Source organism: Oncorhynchus gorbuscha, linkage group LG04, assembly GCF_021184085.1.
Source record: "Oncorhynchus gorbuscha isolate QuinsamMale2020 ecotype Even-year linkage group LG04, OgorEven_v1.0, whole genome shotgun sequence".
Classification (NCBI taxonomy): Eukaryota; Metazoa; Chordata; class Actinopteri; order Salmoniformes; family Salmonidae; genus Oncorhynchus; species Oncorhynchus gorbuscha.
This window is the reverse complement of record NC_060176.1, coordinates 3,826,707-3,844,516: the sequence shown is the minus strand read 5'-3', so window position 1 is coordinate 3,844,516 and position 17,810 is coordinate 3,826,707. Positions and strand designations below refer to the sequence as shown.

General features: G+C 46.0%; 1 protein-coding gene across 2 annotated transcripts in view; it reads left to right on the top strand.

Moving 5' to 3' along the window:
- Positions 1–17,810, top strand: part of LOC124033552 (protein unc-13 homolog C) — a 265,043-nt gene that overhangs the window by 46,526 nt on the left and 200,707 nt on the right. For both annotated transcript variants that reach the window (XM_046345590.1, XM_046345588.1), the window contains exons 4-7: positions 652–701; positions 3,472–3,550; positions 8,764–8,769; positions 10,417–10,488. In XM_046345590.1, the coding sequence (XP_046201546.1) occupies positions 652–701; positions 3,472–3,550; positions 8,764–8,769; positions 10,417–10,488 (207 nt within the window). The remainder of the gene's footprint in view (positions 1–651; positions 702–3,471; positions 3,551–8,763; positions 8,770–10,416; positions 10,489–17,810) is intronic.

The window sequence follows — 17,810 nt, the reverse complement described above, 5'->3', positions numbered from 1 at the left end:
CTGTGTGTGCTTGTGTCCATTTCCAAATGTATGTTTGTTTTGTGTGTGTGTTTGTGTTTAGGTGGGGAAGGGATCAGAGAGGATGAAGTGTTATAAAACAAATTGTGGCCCTGAGCACCACGAACGACACATTCTATTGTCTTAGTGTTGAATACCAACTCAGGAAATCACATTGAAATGGAATCATTTTCAACTTGCCCTGAGGGGGATCTCCATTCCCTGCCTCTGTGTTCTACTTAGCCTACACACACACACACACACACACACACACACACACACACACACACACACACACACACACACACACACACACACACACACACACACACACACACACACACACACACACACACACACACACACACACACACACACACACACACACACACACACACACACACACACACACACTGCTTCAACTCTCCTCCCTCTGTAGTTTATTTCTTTAATACTTCTGTCCTGATCTGACCTCCAGATGGACAGTACTTTTCCAAATTGGGCTTTTGTTTTTCATTGTGTGTGTTTGCTGTGTGTGTGTGTTTGCTGTGTGTGTGTGTGTGTGTGTTTGTGTTGCCTCACCTTCTGTTTGTGAATGGTTCCATGCCACAGTATGTTTAGCTGTGTGATGTTGTACTTCTCTTCTCTCTGCAGCCTCTCAATGTGCTGGATCCCAAAGTACTGGGCCTACAGGCTGTCGGAGGGTGAGTGTCTTCTGACTGTCCCAAATGGCACCCTATTTCCTATATAGTGTAGTACTTTTGATCAGAGACCTACTAGCTCTGGTCAAAAGTAGTGTACTATATAGGGAATAGGGGACCATTTGGGACATTCGCATCGACTAAACATGGAAGGTTTCCCAAAGTCTGCGTAGCTAAAATAGTTATTTCTTTCCACAACCCATGCAGCTGTACAGCTGCAAGAGAGCAGCTATATTCAAATCGGTGTTTGACAGTTAATCTTCTGTCCATGAACAAACTGAATTTGTAAATTAAAGCACTTCAATGTTCTACGAGAGGTGTGCATCTAGGGGTTGTCCCAAATGCCACCCTATTCCATAGTGCACTACTTTTGACCAGAGCCATATGGGCCCTCGACAAAAGTAGTCCACTGTACAAGGAATACATTCTTAGATAAAAGTGCTATCTAAAACCTAAAAGCCTTCATCAGCTGTCCCCATAGGAGAACTATTTGAAGAACCCTTTTTGGTTCCAGGTAGAAATCTTTTGGGTTCCATGTCAAACTCTTTCCACAGAAAGGGTTTTACATGGAAAGGCTTCTACTTGGAACCAAAAAGGGTTCACCTATCGGAACAGACGAAGCACACTTTTGAAAGCCTTTTTTCTAAGAGTGTAGGGTGCCACTTGGGATGCTCACTATATTGTTAAAATAAATACAATTCTGCTTTAGCAGAACACCAACCCTTGGTCTGGGTCTGGGTCGGGTCGGGTCGGGTCGGGTCTGGGTCTGGGTCTGGGTCTGGGTCTGGGTCTGGGTCGGGTCTGGGACTGGGTCTGGGTCTGGGTCGGGTCTGGGTCTGGGTCTAGGTCGGGTCTGGGTCTGGGTCAGGTCTGGGTCTGGGTCTGGGTCGGGTCTGGGTCTGGGTCTGGGTCTGGGTCTGGGTCTGGGTCTGGGTCTGGGTCTGGGTCTGGGTGGGGTCTGGGTCTGGGTCTGGGTCAGGTCTGGGTCTGGGTCTGGGTCTGGGTCTGGGTCTGGGTCTGGGTCTGTGTCTGGGTCAGGTCTGGGTCGGGTCTGGGTCAGGTCTGCTCTAGATTGGTAGGACTGTTTTGATTCGATTCCTTCTCCCTAACTTGTACATTTGTTCTTCAGATCATTCAGTTTATTCACCGTCAACTTTTTCTCTCTCTCGCAGACTGTTTAATGTCTCTGTGGGCAGCTGATTAACACATCGGAGCTTTGGGGGGGAGAGCTGTAATTTGGTCCTGAACCCTCAGGCCTTCCATCCCCACCCACAGACAGCCAGTCCAAACATCACTCCACTTAGCCTATACTTAACTAGAGAGGCACTAGCAACTTATAGCAGTTATACAGTATTTACTTACCAGGAAGTCATTGGCTGTGTCCCAAAATCAAGACGGGTGCTCTAGATAGTTATTGTCAGGAGAAAACTATTGTTAAGCCTGTCACAAAAACTACAACACACTCTAGTAAACTGCTTTTTTTAGAGTCTTCCTCAGTCCCCCTTTCTCTCCAGCCAGCCTCTCTCCCACAGCCCAGTCCTGACTCTGACATGGCCGAGCTTCTCTCTCTTTCCCCCAGCCTCTCCCCCAGCCTCTCTCCCCCAGCCTCTCTCCCACAGTCGCTCTACACCCAGCCTCTCTCCTCCAGCCTTTCTTCCCAAGTCTCTCCCCCAGTCCCCCCCCAGTCTCCCCCAGTCTCTCACCCCCAGTCTCTCCCCCAGTTTCTCTACCCCAACCTCTCTACCCCAGCCTCTCTCCCCAGTTTCTCTCCCCTGCCTCTCTCTCCATCCAGACTCTCTCCACCCAGCCTCTCTCCACCCAATAACTCTCCACCCAGTCTCTTTCCTCCCAGTCTCTCTACACCCAGTCTCTCTACACCCACTCTCTCTGCACCAAGTCTCTCTCCCCCCAGCCTCTCTCCCCCAGTCTCTCTCCACCCAGCCTCTCATAAACACGTCTAATTCTGACGTGAGACTGTGAGACTTAGTTGCACCACACACATGAATGCACACACACACACACGCACACAGACAGACAGACAAACATTAACAAGTCTGTTTCAGCACAGGAACAGTGACTCCTACATTAACATATTACACACACACACACACACACACACACACACACACACACACACACACACACACACACACACACACACACACACACACACACACACACACACACACACACACACACACACACACACACACACACACACACACACACACACACACACACACACACACACACACACACACATGGTCAATGCTATTTAAAGCTGCTCTTGCCAGCTCACAGTAGTGTCCTGTCAGTTTTGACAAGTGTCTCCTCTCACTTGCTGAAGCTGTCTGCTACACTACCTTACCATAAGACAGACAGACAGACAGACAGACAGACAGACAGACAGACAGACAGACAGACAGACAGACAGACAGACAGACAGACAGACAGACAGACAGACAGACAGACAGACAGACAGACAGACAGACAGACAGACAGACAGACAGACAGACAGACAGACAGACAGACAGACAGACAGCTAGAGAGAGAGCGACACACACACAGACAGACAGACAGAATATCCCTAGCCTGGGCCCTCTGGTCAGGCAGGGTAGCAGGGAAACCCGTAGGGAGAGAAACTAGCCTGAGGTATGACTTGTGTGTTAGCCAGCCCTTGTAAATCACCATTCCCCTGTTTAGCCTGGTAATGCCCCCTCTACATGGCATTATTATGATATTAATAGGCCTTAAACCTGTCTGCTTCCAACAGAGCTGGCTGCATTCTTTATGGCATTGACAGCATGCCAGATTTACGCCGCAAGAGGACCTTACCTATTGTCCGAGACCTGGTGAGTTATCTGCCTCAACAAGGTTCTGTGTGAGTTATATTATGGCAGGTTGGTGGGTCTGTCTGACTGTTTCTACATTACAGAAACGACAGCACCAGCCAGACAAGCTGGGGTTGTGTTGTTGTTCCCCTGCCTGCCATTGGAGTCTGCTGTGTTGTATGAGTATGCGTGTGTCCCAAAGGTCACACTATGCCCTACATAGTGCACTATTTTTGACAGGTCCCCTGTGGATCCTGGTCAAAAGTTGTGCACTAGAAAAGGAGTAGGGTGCCATTTGGAACTGATCGGATGTGAAATCTAACTGCTAGCCTGTTGTAAGTCATCCTACAGTTAGTTAGTGGCGAAAGAGAGAGCAGTGTTATTGAACGCCAGAGGGTTTCATCATATTGATGGGACTGTGCGGTTTGATTTGTGTGAACATATCGCGAGGCCCAGACAACTGAGGCCCATACTTTATTGCAATTTATGGAATATTAATTATGTGGTAGAGTAGTCTACAGTCTTACTAATGGCTTCATCCCAAATTGCATCCTTTTTCCTTTATAGTGAACTATAAAGTAGTGCTTCGTAAAGGGAATAGGGTGCCATTTGGGGGACACATTGTGTTAGTGCAGTCTACCATGCTGGGATAGGGTTGGCGCCAATTCCTTTCCAATTCACTCCCTATTTGTGTTCAATAAGGATTTTTCTAGTTTTGAATATCAGTGAATCACCTAAATTAAAATAATTGAAATGTAATGGATCCCAACCCTGGTAGTATGGTTTCTCTGTTAGTTCAGTTAGTAGGTAGCAATGCTTGTGTAGTAGGGAAGTCAAAAGTAGTTGTAGTAGTAGATGTTGTTGCAGTAGTAGTAGTAGTAGTAGTAGTAGTAGTAGTAGTAGTAGTAGTAGTAGTAGTAGTAGTAGTAGTAACAGTAGTAGTGGTGGTAGTTGTAATAGCAGCAGCAGTAGTGGTAGTAGTAGCAGTAGTAGTAGTAGTAGTAGTATCAGCAGTAGCATTAGTAGCAGTGTATTAGTAGCAGTAGTAGTAATAGTAGTAGTGGTAGTTGTATTAGCAGTAGTAGTAGTACTAGTAGCAGTATATTTGTAGTATCAGTAGTAGTAGTAGTACTAGTAGACACAGCAGTAGTAGCAGTGTATTAGTAGCAGCAGAAGCAGTAGTAGTAGTAGTAGTAATAGTAGTAGTGGTAGTAGTGGTAGTAGTAGTAGTAGTAGTAGCAGCAGCAGCAGCAGCAGCAGTAGTAGTAATAGTAGTAGTAGTAGTAGTAGTGGTAGTTGTAATAGCAGCAGCAGCAGTAGTAGTAGTAGCAGCAGTAGTAGTAGTAGTAGCAGTAGTAGCAGTAGTAGCAGTAATAGCAGTGTAATAGTAGCAGTGTAGTAGTGGTAGTAGTAGTAGTAGTAGCATCAGTGTAGTAGTAGTAGCAGCAGCAGTAGTAGTAGTAGTAGTAGCATTAGTAGTAGTAGTAGTAGTGGTAGTTGTAGTAGTAGCAGTAGCAGTAGTAATAGTAGTAGTAGTAGTAGTAGCAGTGTAGTAGTACTTGTTGTAGTGGTATTATTACTAGTAGTATTAGTATTATTAGTACCAGTGTAGTAGTAGTAGTAGTAGTAGCATCAGTGTAGTAATAGTAGTAGTAACAGTGTAGTAGTAGTAGTAGAAGCAGTGTAATAGTGTTAGCAGTATAGTAGTAGTAGTAGGAGTAGTTGTTGTAGTAGTAGCAGTAGTAGTCATAGGAGTAGTAGTAGTAGCAGTGTAGTAGTAGTAGTAGTAGCAGCAGTGTAGTAGTGTTAGCAGCATAGTAGTAGTAGTAGTAGTAGTAGTAGTAGTAGTAGTGTAGTAGTAGGAGTAGTTGTTGTAGTAGTAGCAGTAGTAGTCGTAGGAGTAGTAGTAGTAGTAGCAGTGTAGCAGTAGTAGTAGCAGCAGTGTAGTAGTGTTAGCAGTATAGTAGTAGTAGTAGCAGTGTAGTAGTAGTAGTAGTGTAGTAGTAGTAGTAGGAGTAGTAGCAGTAGTAGTCATAGGAGTAGTAGTAGTAGCAGTGTAGTAGTAGTAGTAGCAGCAGCAGTGTAGTAGTGTTAGCAGTATAGTAGTAGTAGTAGCAGTAGTAGTAGCAGTGTAGTAGTAGTAGTAGTAGTAGTAGTTGTTGTAGTAGTAGCAGTAGTAGTCGTAGGAGTAGTAGTGATGGGTTCAACTGTTGGTGAAGTCTTTCTCGTACTTCAGTGTCTGTTTTCATGATTCATCATATATTATCTTCCATATCAGGTTCGATTTCTTACCACCCTATTGAGATATTATACATACAATGTAACCTTTAACATAGATCGTAATAACCATAAAGGGAATTATGAAACACACACTCTGAGCTCTTAGTATCCAAGTACAATATTTCTATTTCATTCCTGGTGAAAAAGTACATCTGGTAGAAATGATAATATATTAGCTTGATGTTAATTTAAGGCTTATATAGTTTCTGATAGCTGTTTATAACACAGTGAAGAACATGAGTTGATGCTGTATTTGTCCATATTTCTCATGAAAATTAATAACCAACAATGTCTTGGTGAGTATGAGGTTGTCGTTGTTGTTTCTGGGTTTTTGAGTGGATATTTGATATTTGCCATTACTTGCACAGACCCATAACAGCTATGGGGGATATTTTTCAGTGAGTTGTCAGATTTCAGGCGAACCCTCCAAGCCCAAACTTTGACATTTTAACAGGAGTTGAACGAACAAGACAATTAAGTAATATTATTTGAAATGTTGACAACTCAACCCAAAAATATATCTATCTGAGGACTTCATTGACTTCTTATTTAACTGTTCTGAGGCTTTTAAATAATTGTAAAAGCAACACTGTAAGAAGAACCTTTTACCCCCCCCCACCCCCAGATGAAGTCAGTAATCACTGTTCTAATTGGTCCCCCCCTGTCATGTCTCTCCTCTGTCGATGTCCGCCATTGGCTGTGGGATTGCTTCAGGGCAGCAACAGCGATCTGATTGGCTGGGACAGGAGGGATCCCCACCAATCACAGTGGGATGCAAAACATATTTACATTTAAATACATATTTAAAATGACTTCTAGCTAACCATAAATATCTCCACACTCAGTAACATCCAAACTCAGGGTTTTAATATGTACTAGTAATGCCTGTCTCAGATTGTATTGTTACTTGATAATGCCTGCAGCAACCCGAGCAGAATAGCGATGCATGTTGACCACTTACACTTACATCAACACTCTGGGTTCATGTAGAGGTGACATCCCCCTGCTTACAGAACCCATGGCTGCCTCAAACATGGCTGAACCAACACAACACCATGGTCATGGATGCCCCATGGATCTTTACCATAGCTGGGCTGTAGACACTGCTAGACCTGGGCCGGACAGCCCGCTGGCTGGAGACCTACTGGGCATGCAGGCTTCCCCAACCCAACCTCCAGACGAAAATGTGTGCAGGGCACGACCTTGTAGGAAAGGGGGAAATGTTGTCGGCACGTTTATTCTACCTATAAAGACACATTTACATCAAGAGGTTAGGTTGGGTTTCCCAGTGGGCAAAACTCGTTGAAAGGTTATAAACTGGATGTAATGACATCATTTCAATCAGTGTGAGGTAATTACAACCATATTACAACAAATACATATTTTCCAGTGGAATAAATCATTTGAAATTGTTTCAATAAAACAAGATAAACTGTAAACTGGTAAACTGGTTGTAAGGATGGCATCATATCAACCAACTTTGCCCACTGTTTTTTACTCCATCCCTGCTCCAACACACCTGAGTCCACTAATCAGCTGCCTTATTGACATCTTTGATTAGCAGAATGTGGTGTGTTAGCTTGAGCAGGGCTGGAGCAAAAGCCTGCACCTGCAGTAGCTCTCCGGGAGAAGGATTGGCCTCCCCCGGGCTAGATGATGGTAAAGACTGAGTCAATATTGTCAGCTGTCCATGTCTGCATTTTCCTATATTCCTCTAATATCAATTTGGTCCAGACCTGTAGGTGCTCCAGCCAACATAACATACTGTATACTGTGTGTGTATGGTGGCCATGACGACAGACTTCATGGGAGTTGGCTAGAGCACATGCAGATGTGGCACCAGGCTCTTCTCTAGCACAGGGGTCGGCAGCCCTGTTCCTGGACTGCCACAGGTACTGCAGGATTCTGTTCCAACTAGGCACCTCACCTGACCAACTGAGCTAATTGATCAGTTCAGTGATGGCCTAAAACCATTACACACCTGGTCTTCCAGGTTGGTTCAATCAAAAACATGAAGCGCCTGTGGCACTCCAGGGCCAGGGCTGCCTACTAATGCCCTAGTATAATGATATATATGTAACTTTATCTATCTATCTCCTCTCCACACTCTTGTTTAGTGGATATTAATGTTACCATGTAATGTACATGTTAGTTAGTTAGTGTACTGTGTATGAGTCAGTGGTGTAAAGTCCAACTGGCATCACTGTAAACGTACCAGTACCTGCGTGTACCTGTTTGTCCTGTTTGGTGTGCGTCTGTTGGTGTGTCTACCAGACTAACTAACGTGCAGAAGTGACAGCGGAAATATTATGATCAAATGCTTCATCCTACAGAGATGGGGCCAGGAGTTCTTCCCAGACCATAAGACATGACCAGGAAAGACTCTGGGCGCTAGTGGTGATAGCTAGCTGTAGTTTTGTTCCTGGTCAGGTCATGTGGTCAGGAAACAAATCACCTGGACCTATACATGTACCGAGACCAACACTACAAATACCAAGCATGAGTGCAATTCTGTAATGTTTAATGCATGTAAAGAATGTGATTCTATAGACTGTAGAGCTCTAAATGACTGAGATGAATTGTTCCATAGAGCTGACTTGTAATGCATGTCACAGATTGTCTTAGCTATACATCTCTCAGTTCAACCATGCTGTGGCTATTCTCTGTGTGACATCAGGGCGTTGTTTGAAATGGCATCATTTTCCCTTTATAGTGCACTTCTATCAGCCCTGGCACCATATTACCTAGAGAGTGCACTACTTTTGACCAGAGTCCTGTGGGACCTGGTCAAAAGTAATGCACTATATAGACAATAAGCCAGATCCTTATAAAGTAGTGCACTTTATGGGGAATAGGGTGTCATTTGAGATAATGCCCATGTCTGCCTGCCAGACAGACAGCTTCTAATTGCATCTCTTGCCTTTTCTTTTCATTGCGTCTGTGGAAACCATCAGGCTATGGTAAGTCAAAGCCCTTTACAAAATGATAACATTATACAAAATATATCTGGGTAAGTTGTTCTATTTCTCTCTGTCTTCACTTGTTGTTCCGGCCTTGATAATGAACAAGAAGCTCGCTAGAGGTACATTCTTTGTAGTGGACATCCTGAGATGTCTGAATCGGACAGACAGACCTGTGTTATAATTTGTAAATAGTTGATCTGTGCTTGACTGAGCTTGCATGGCTTAATGGACTGATAGAATAGTCCCAAAATTCCTAACCCCATTCCCCAACCAGCTTGCTCTCCAGAAAGACTAAAGAAAACGGTCAAAATATTTGAAAGATTTCAAATAGCATTTGAACTCAGGTCTACCTCCGTGAGGGTCTGTGGCGGTTGGGGCCGGGACGTGAAGACTATTATTTTGTTGCTCCATCTCTTATCTTCTCAGTTGGTCTGGCTGTTATGGCCGCGAACAAGACAAAGATTAGTTTGTGACATCGTAGTCTTTTTCCAGAGAGAGCATAGATAAGGCTGGCTGTGCACAGGCTGATTAAACAAACTAGATTAACCAATCAACAAACAGAGAAGCCCCAGATCAGACAAACTGAGAGAGTGCTGGTTCTCCTCTCTCTCTCTCTCTCTCTCTCTCTCTCTCTCTCTCTCTCTCTCTCTCTCTCTCTCTCTCTCTCTCTCTCTCTCTCTCTCTCTCTCTCTCTCTCTCTCTCTCTCTCTCTCTCTCCCTTGCTCTCTCGCCCGCCTGCTCTCTCTCTCGCTGTGTCTGTCTCTGTCATTTTGTTTATCTTACAAAGTCATGAATCCATGTCAGACATGCACAGAAATAAAACTCATTTAGCAGTTGAAGATGAGTTTGATCTCTTTGCTGCAGTAAGGTTTAACTGATTAGATATAGAAAGGGCTAATCTCTCTGTGCTGACTCCAAATGGCACCCTATTTCCTATAGAGTGCACTACTTTTGAGCAGCGCCCATAGTGCTCAGGTCAAAATACTGTACATTACACAGGAAATATGGCATCCTTGGGAATGCATCCTGATTCTGGCTCTACAACTATAGAGACCGGCTGAAGGTGAGGAATAGACAGTTATTTCTAATGGCAGACAGCACAGTGATACGATAGTCAAGTTCAGTATTAGAAAGTATTTGACCCCCCATGGCTCTGCTTCTAAAGGACAGTGACAATCCTATTGCAGTGCTAGAAAACCACTTCGTTTGATTATTAATATTGTGTCATGGTTCTTAGTTGCATCTATTTATTCTCTTCTTGTCCCTCTCTTACTCTCCCTCTCTCTCTCTCTCTCTCTCTCTCTCTCTCTCTCTCTATCTTTCTCCCCATCTGTCTACTCCTCCTCTCTCTCTATCTTTCTGTCTACTCCCACCCCCCTCCTCTCTCTCTCTCTCTCTCTCTCTCTCTCTCTCTCTCTCTCTCTCTCTCTCTCTCTCTCTCTCTCTCTCTCTCTCTCTCTCTATCTCTCTCTCTGTCTACTCCCCCTACTCCCATCTCTCTTTCTCTCTATCTCCCCCTCTGTCTACTCCTCCTCTCTCTCTATATCTCTCTGTCTACTCCCCCCTCTATCTCTCTCTCTCTTTCTCTCTATCTACTCCTCCTCTCTCTCTCTGTCTCTCTCTTTCTCTCTCTCTCTTTCCCAGACTCTCGCTGCTCGAAAGGCAGGCATCTCGTTCGCCCTGGTGACTAGATCGACCCTGAACAACGAGGACCTGGTAGGTCGCCCCACTCACTGCCTGCATGTAAATCACTGGACAATCAGATCCCCCAGGGGTAAAGAGGGGGAGGGACTAATGCATGTGTGTGTGTGTGTGGTGGGGGGGGACAAAACAGAGTTGGAGGTTGGGGGGCTTTGACACATACAGACATGGACCCCTGCAGCCGTGTTAAAAGTGTGTGTGTGTGTGTGTGTGTGTGTGTGTGTGTGTGTGTGTGTGTGTGTGTGTGTGTGTGTGTGTGTGTGTGTGTGTGTGTGTGTGTGTGTGTGTGTGTGTGTGTGTGTGTGTGTGTGTGTGTGTTGGGTGGGTGGGTCTTTCATTGTGTCCGTCCACAAGTGTGTGTGTGTTGGGTGGGTGGGTCTTTCATTGTGTCCGTCCACAAGTGTGTGTGTGTTCAGAGATGAATGCCACAAGAGCTGCATGGCATTGAATTGGAACTGTCCTGGAAGTGTCCAGCTAGAAGATAGATATGGTCAGACTAAATGACTAGGCTGTTTCATCACTGTAGAGAGTAGATTAGCTTTATTAGCTTGTCAGTACAGTAGGAATGAACAGGTAGAGAGTAATGCTGCTGAGAGACAATCTGCTTAATGATGAACACTGTTGTGCTGTGCTGTACAAGAATCAAAAAGAGAGAGAGAGAGACATTTTAATCGATGGAGGGAGAATTTGTTTTCCTTTCCGCTGACCTCCAGAGCTTTCTGCTTTAATTGATTGCAATCCTCATCTCCTTCCCTCCCTCCAATCCTCATCTCCTTCCCTCCCTCCAATCCTCATCTCCCTCCCTCCCTCCAATCCTCATCTCCTTCCCTCCCTCCAATCCTCATCTCCTTCCCTCCAATCCTCATCTCCCTCCCTCCAATCCTCATCTCCCTCCCTCCAATCCTCATCTCCCTCCCTCCAATCCTCATCTCATTCCCTCCCTCCAATCCTCATCTCCTTCCCTCCCTCCAATCCTCATCTCCTTCCCTCCCTCCAATCCTCATCTCCTTCCCTCCCTCCAATCCTCATCTCCTTCCCTCCCTCAAATCCTCATCTCCCTCCCTCCAATCCTCATCTCCTTCCCTCCCTCCAATCCTCATCTCTTTCCCTCCCTCCAATCCTCATCTCCTTCCCTCCCTCCAATCCTCATCTCTTTCCCTCCCTCCAATCCTCATCTCCTTCCCTCCCTCCAATCCTGATCTCCCTCCCTCCAATCCTCATCTCCTTCCCTCCCTCCAATCCTCATCTCTTTCCCTCCCTCCAATCCTCATCTCTGTCCCTCCCTCCAATCCTCATCTCTTTCCTCCCTCCAATCCTCATCTCCCTCCCTCCAATCCTCATCTCCCTCCCTCCAATCCTCATCTCCTTCCCTCCCTCCAATCCTCATCTCTTTCCCTCCCTCCAATCCTCATCTCCCTCCCTCCAATCCTCATCTCCCTCCCTCCAATCCTCATCTCCTTCCCTCCCTCCAATCCTCATCTCTTTCCCTCCCTCCAATCCTCATGTCCTTCCCTCCCTCCAATCCTCATCTCCTTTCCTCCCTCCAATCCTCATCTCCTTCCCTCCCTCCAATCCTAATCTCCCTCCCTCCAATCCTCATCTCCTTCCCTCCCTCCAATCCTCATCTCCCTCCCTCCAATCCTCATGTCCTTCCCTCCCTCCAATCCTCATCTCCTTTCCTCCCTCCAATCCTCATCTCCTTCCCTCCCTCCAATCCTAATCTCCCTCCCTCCAATCCTCATCTCCTTCCCTCCTTCCAATCCTCTCCTCCCACTAAATAAATGAAGATAGTTGGATGGGATGCTACATTTCCTAATATCACTAGTGCCGTACCAGTAATGCTGTCTATCACAATACAGACCAACACAGAAATTGACATTATTGTAGGTAACTATTACGTTATAGGTAATTACATTGCAGGTAATTGCGTTGTAGGTAACATTATTACACCGTCAAAGTAATGTTCATTATTGTAACGGCTTTCTTCCTGGGAAGGAGAGGCGGACCAAAACTCAGCGTGGTTAGGGTTAAACATCTTTAATAAAGACGAATACCGAGAAAACACTACAAATATACAAAACAATAAATGTGAAAACCGAAAACAGTCCTGTGTGGTGAAACAAACACAGACACGGAAATAACCACCCGCAAAACCCAACACAAACAGGCTTCCTAAATATGGTTCCCAATCAGAGACAATGACTAACACCTGCCTCTGATTGAGAACCATATCAGGCCAAACATAGAAATAGACAAACCAGACACACAACATAGAATGCCCACATATAACGCCTATATTGTTAATAAAGTAATGTAGTTTACTGTATTACAGTTGTGTAGTTCAGTGGATTTCAAACCTCTACTCATTTTTTTTGTAGCCCTGAACTAGCTCACCTGATGAACCTTTTCAAGGTCTTGATAATTAGTTGGCTAGTTAAATCAGGTGTGATAGTTTTAGAATTGTTCAAATATAATGGCTGGGGGTCCCCGAGGAGAGTTTTGAAAACCCTTGTTTAAACCGCCACTTTTTTTCAATTTTTGCATAAAATGACAAACTCAAATCTAACTGCCTGTAGCTCAGGACCTGAAGCATATTCTTGATACCATTTGAAAGGAAACACTTTTTTTTCACACTATCATCTTTGAAATGCAAGAGAAAGGCCATAAAGAATTATTCTAGTCTAGGCGCAATTTAGACTTTGGCCACTAGATGGCCACTAGATATCAGTGTATGTGCAAAGTTTTAGAATGATCCAATGAACTATTGCATATCTATTCAAAATGTTGTATCAAGAATGCCCACATGTGCCTAATTGGTTTATTAATAATTTTTCATGTTCATAATTGTGCACTCTCAAACAATAGCATGGTATTATTTCACTATATAATAGCTACTGTAAATTGGACAGTCCAGTTAGATTATCAAGAATTTAAGCTTTCTGCCCATATCAGATATGTCTATGTACTGGGATTTTCTTTTGTTTCTTACAACCTCATGCTAATCACATTACCCTACGTTAGCTCAACCGTCTGAGGTCGGGTCACCGATCCTGTAAAGGTTAATCAGAGTATAGCTGCAGAATGTTCGATCTGCAGAATATTATGGGATCTGTAGTCCATCTGTTGTGGGATCAAGTCATTAGTGTAGCTGCAGAATGTTCGATCTGTCGTCCTTAGTGCAGTTGCAGATTGTGGGATCTGTAGTCCCGAGTGTAGCTACGGATGGGAAATGTAGTCCTAAATGCAGCTACATATAATGGGATTTGTAGTCCCGAGTGTAGCTGCATATGGGAGTAGTAGTCCTTGGCGTAGCTGCAGAGTATTTTGTGGTTTTAAGTAGGGCGAGCAGATGTTGGTGTTTTATCTGCTAAATTGACAAAAGAACATCCCAAAGAGAACTGTATCTCAGATTACACCTTAAACACCCATATGCTGCGGAGAGGAAGAGGATAGGGAGGAGAGGAGAGAAGAAAGAGGGAAGAGAGATTAGAGGAGTTAGGGAGGCAAGGAGAGGAAAGAGGATAGGGAGGAGAGGGAGAGAGGAAAGAGGATAGGGAGGAGAGGAGAGAGGAAAGAGGGAAGAGAGATTAGAGGAGATAGGGAGGCGAGGAGAGGAAAGAGGATAGGGAGGAGAGGAGAGAGGAAAGAGGGAAGAGAGATTAGAGGAGTTAGGGAGGCGAGGAGAGGAAAGAGGATAGGGAGGAGAGGAGAGAGGAAAGAGGGAAGAGAGATTAAAGGAGATAGGGAGGCGAGGAGAGGAAAGAGGATAGGAATGAGAGGAGATAGGGAGGCAAGGAGAGGAAAGAGGATAGGGAGGATAGGAGAGGAGAGAGGATAGGGAGGAGAGGAGAGAGGAAATAGGGAAGAGAGATTAGAGGAGATAGGGAGGCAAGGAGAGGAAAGAGGATTGGGAGGAGAGGAGAGAGGAGAGAGGATAGGGAGGAGAGGAGAGAGGAAAGAGGGAAGAGAGATTAGAGGAGATAGGGAGGCAAGGAGAGGAAAGAGGATAGGAAGGAGAGGAGATAGGAAAGAGGGAAGAGAGATTAGAGGAGTTAGGGAGGCAAGGAGAGGAAAGAGGATAGGGAGGAGAGGAGAGAGGAAAGAGGGAAGAGAGATTAGAGGAGTTAGGGAGGCAAGGAGAGGAAAGAGGATAGGGAGGAGAGGAGAGAGGAAAGAGGGAAGAGAGATTAGAGGAGATAGGGAGGCAAGGAGAGGAAAGAGGATAGGGAGGAGAGGAGAGAGGAAAGAGGGAAGAGAGATTAGAGGAGATAGGGAGGCAAGGAGAGGAAAGAGGATAGGGAGGAGAGGAGATAGGGAGGCAAGGAGAGGAAGAGGATAGGGAGGAGAGGAGAGAGGAAAGAGGGAAGAGAGATTAGATGAGATAGGGATGCAAGGAGAGGAAAGAGGATAGGGAGGAGAGGAGAGAGGAAAGAGGGAAGAGAGATTAGAGGAGTTAGGGAGCGAGGAGAGGAAAGAGGATAGGGAGGAGAGGAGAGAGAAAGAGGGAAGAGAGATTAAAGGAGATAGGGAGGCGAGGAGAGGAAAGAGGATAGGAATGAGAGGAGATAGGGAGGCAAGGAGAGGAAGAGGATAGGGAGGAGAGGAGAGAGGAAAGAGGGAAGAGAGATTAGATGAGATAGGGATGCAAGGAGAGGAAAGAGGATAGGGAGGAGAGGAGAGAGGAAAGAGGGAAGAGAGATTAGAGGAGTTAGGGAGGCGAGGAGAGGAAAGAGGATAGGGAGGAGAGGAGAGAGGAAAGAGGGAAGAGAGATTAAAGGAGATAGGGAGGCGAGGAGAGGAAAGAGGATAGGAATGAGAGGAGATAGGGAGGCAAGGAGAGGAAAGAGGATTGGGAGGAGAGGAGAGAGTAAAGAGGGAAAAGAGATTAGATGAGATAGGGATGCAAGGAGAGGAAAGAGGATTGGGAGGAGAGGAGAGAGGAAAGAGGATAGGGAGGAGAGGAGAGAGGAAAGAGGGAAGAGAGATTAGATGAGATAGGGAGGCAAGGAGAGGAAAGAGGATAGGGAGGAGAGGAGAGAGGAAAGAGGGAAGAGAGATTAGAGGAGATAGGGAGGCAAGGAGAGGAAAGAGGATAGGGAGGAGAGGAGAGAGGAAAGAGGGAAGAGAGATTAGAGGAGATAGGGAGGCAAGGAGAGGAAAGAGGATAGGGAGGAGAGGAGATAGGGAGGCAAGGAGAGGAAGAGGATAGGGAGGAGAGGAGAGAGGAAAGAGGGAAGAGAGATTAGAGGAGATAGGGAGGCAAGGAGAGGAAAGAGGATAGGGAGGAGAGGAGATAGGGAGGCAAGGAGAGGAAAGAGGATAGGGAGGAGAGGAGATAGGGAGGCAAGGAGAGGAAAGAGGATAGGGAGGAGAGGAGATACGGAGGCAAGGAGAGGAAAGAGGATAGCGAGGAGAGGAAAGAGGGAAGAGAGATTAGAGGAGATAGGGAGGCAAGGAGAGGAAAGAGGATAGCGAGCAGAGGAGAGAGGAAAGAGGGAAGAGAGATTAGATGAGATAGGGAGGCAAGGACAGGAAGGAGAGCGAGGAGAGGAGAGAGGAAAGAGGGAAGAGAGATTAGATGAGATAGGGATGCAAGGAGAGGAAAGAGGATAGGGAGGAGAGGAGAGAGTAAAGAGGGAAAAGAGATTAGATGAGATAGGGATGCAAGGAGAGGAAAGAGGATTGGGAGGAGAGGAGAGAGGAAAGAGGATAGGGAGGAGAGGAGAGAGGAAAGAGGGAAGAGAGATTAGATGAGATAGGGAGGCAAGGAGAGGAAAGAGGATAGGGAGGAGAGGAGAGAGGAAAGAGGGAAGAGAGATTAGAGGAGATAGGGAGGCAAGGAGAGGAAAGAGGATAGGGAGGAGAGGAGATAGGGAGGCAAGGAGAGGAAGAGGATAGGGAGGAGAGGAGAGAGGAAAGAGGGAAGAGAGATTAGAGGAGATAGGGAGGCAAGGAGAGGAAAGAGGATAGGGAGGAGAGGAGATAGGGAGGCAAGGAGAGGAAAGAGGATAGGGAGGAGAGGAGATAGGGAGGCAAGGAGAGGAAAGAGGATAGGGAGGAGAGGAGATACGGAGGCAAGGAGAGGAAAGAGGATAGCGAGGAGAGGAAAGAGGAAAGAGGGAAGAGAGATTAGAGGAGATAGGGAGGCAAGGAGAGGAAAGAGGATAGCGAGGAGAGGAGAGAGGAAAGAGGGAAGAGAGATTAGATGAGATAGGGAGGCAAGGACAGGAAGGAGAGCGAGGAGAGGAGAGAGGAAAGAGGGAAGAGAGATTAGAGGAGATAGGGAGGCAAGGAGAGGAAAGAGGATAGAGAGGAGAGGAGAGAGGAAAGAGGATAGGGAAGAGAGGAGAGCGCAGTGACGGTGTCACAGTGAGCCAGTCGGGTGTCTCTAATGTCATTAATCCAGCAGCAGGGAGATTGACAAACTAGTCCACTCAGGACAGATGTTTTAGCCAACTACCCTCCTCCCCCTCTCTCTCGCTTGCCCTCCCTCTCTCCCTCTCTTTTATCTCTATCTCTCCTCTCTCTCTCCGTCTCTTTTATCTAGCGCCTTGCTCTCTTTTCGCTCTCTCTCTCTTTTCTCTTCTCTTTCTTTTCTAGCTCTCTTTCTCTTTCTATTTTCTCCCTCTTTGATCTCTTTCTGCTTTGCTTTTTGGAGCAGAAATATCAGGCAGAGAATGAAAGTCTGTGTGTCTATCTTCAGAACTGGACATTTCTACATATAAAAAAATGCACACTAACTGGACAGTACATTGCCCCTCCACATTGACCCTGTACAGTACCCCCTGTATAAAGCCTCCACATTGACCCTGTACCAGTACCCCCTGTATAAAGCCTCCACATTGACCCTGTACCAGTACCCCCTGTATAAAGCCTCCACATTGACCCTGTACCAGTACCCCCTGTATAAAGCCTCACATTGACCCTGTACCAGTATCCCCTGTATAAAGCCTCCACATTGACCCTGTACCAGTACCCCCTGTATAAAGCCTCCACATTGACCCTGTACCAGTACCCCCTGTATAAAGCCTCCACATTGACCCTGTACCAGTACCCCCTGTATAAAGCCTCCACATTGACCCTGTACCAGTATCCCCTGTATAAAGCCTCCACATTGACCCTGTACCAGTACCCCCTGTATAAAGCCTCCACATTGACCCTGTACCAGTACCCCCTGTATAAAGCCTCCACATTGACCCTGTACCAGTACCCCTGTATAAAGCCTCCACATTGACCCTGTACCAGTACCCCCTGTATAAAGCCTCCACATTGACCCTGTACCAGTACCCCCTGTATAAAGCCTCCACATTGACCCTGTACCAGTACCCCCTGTATAA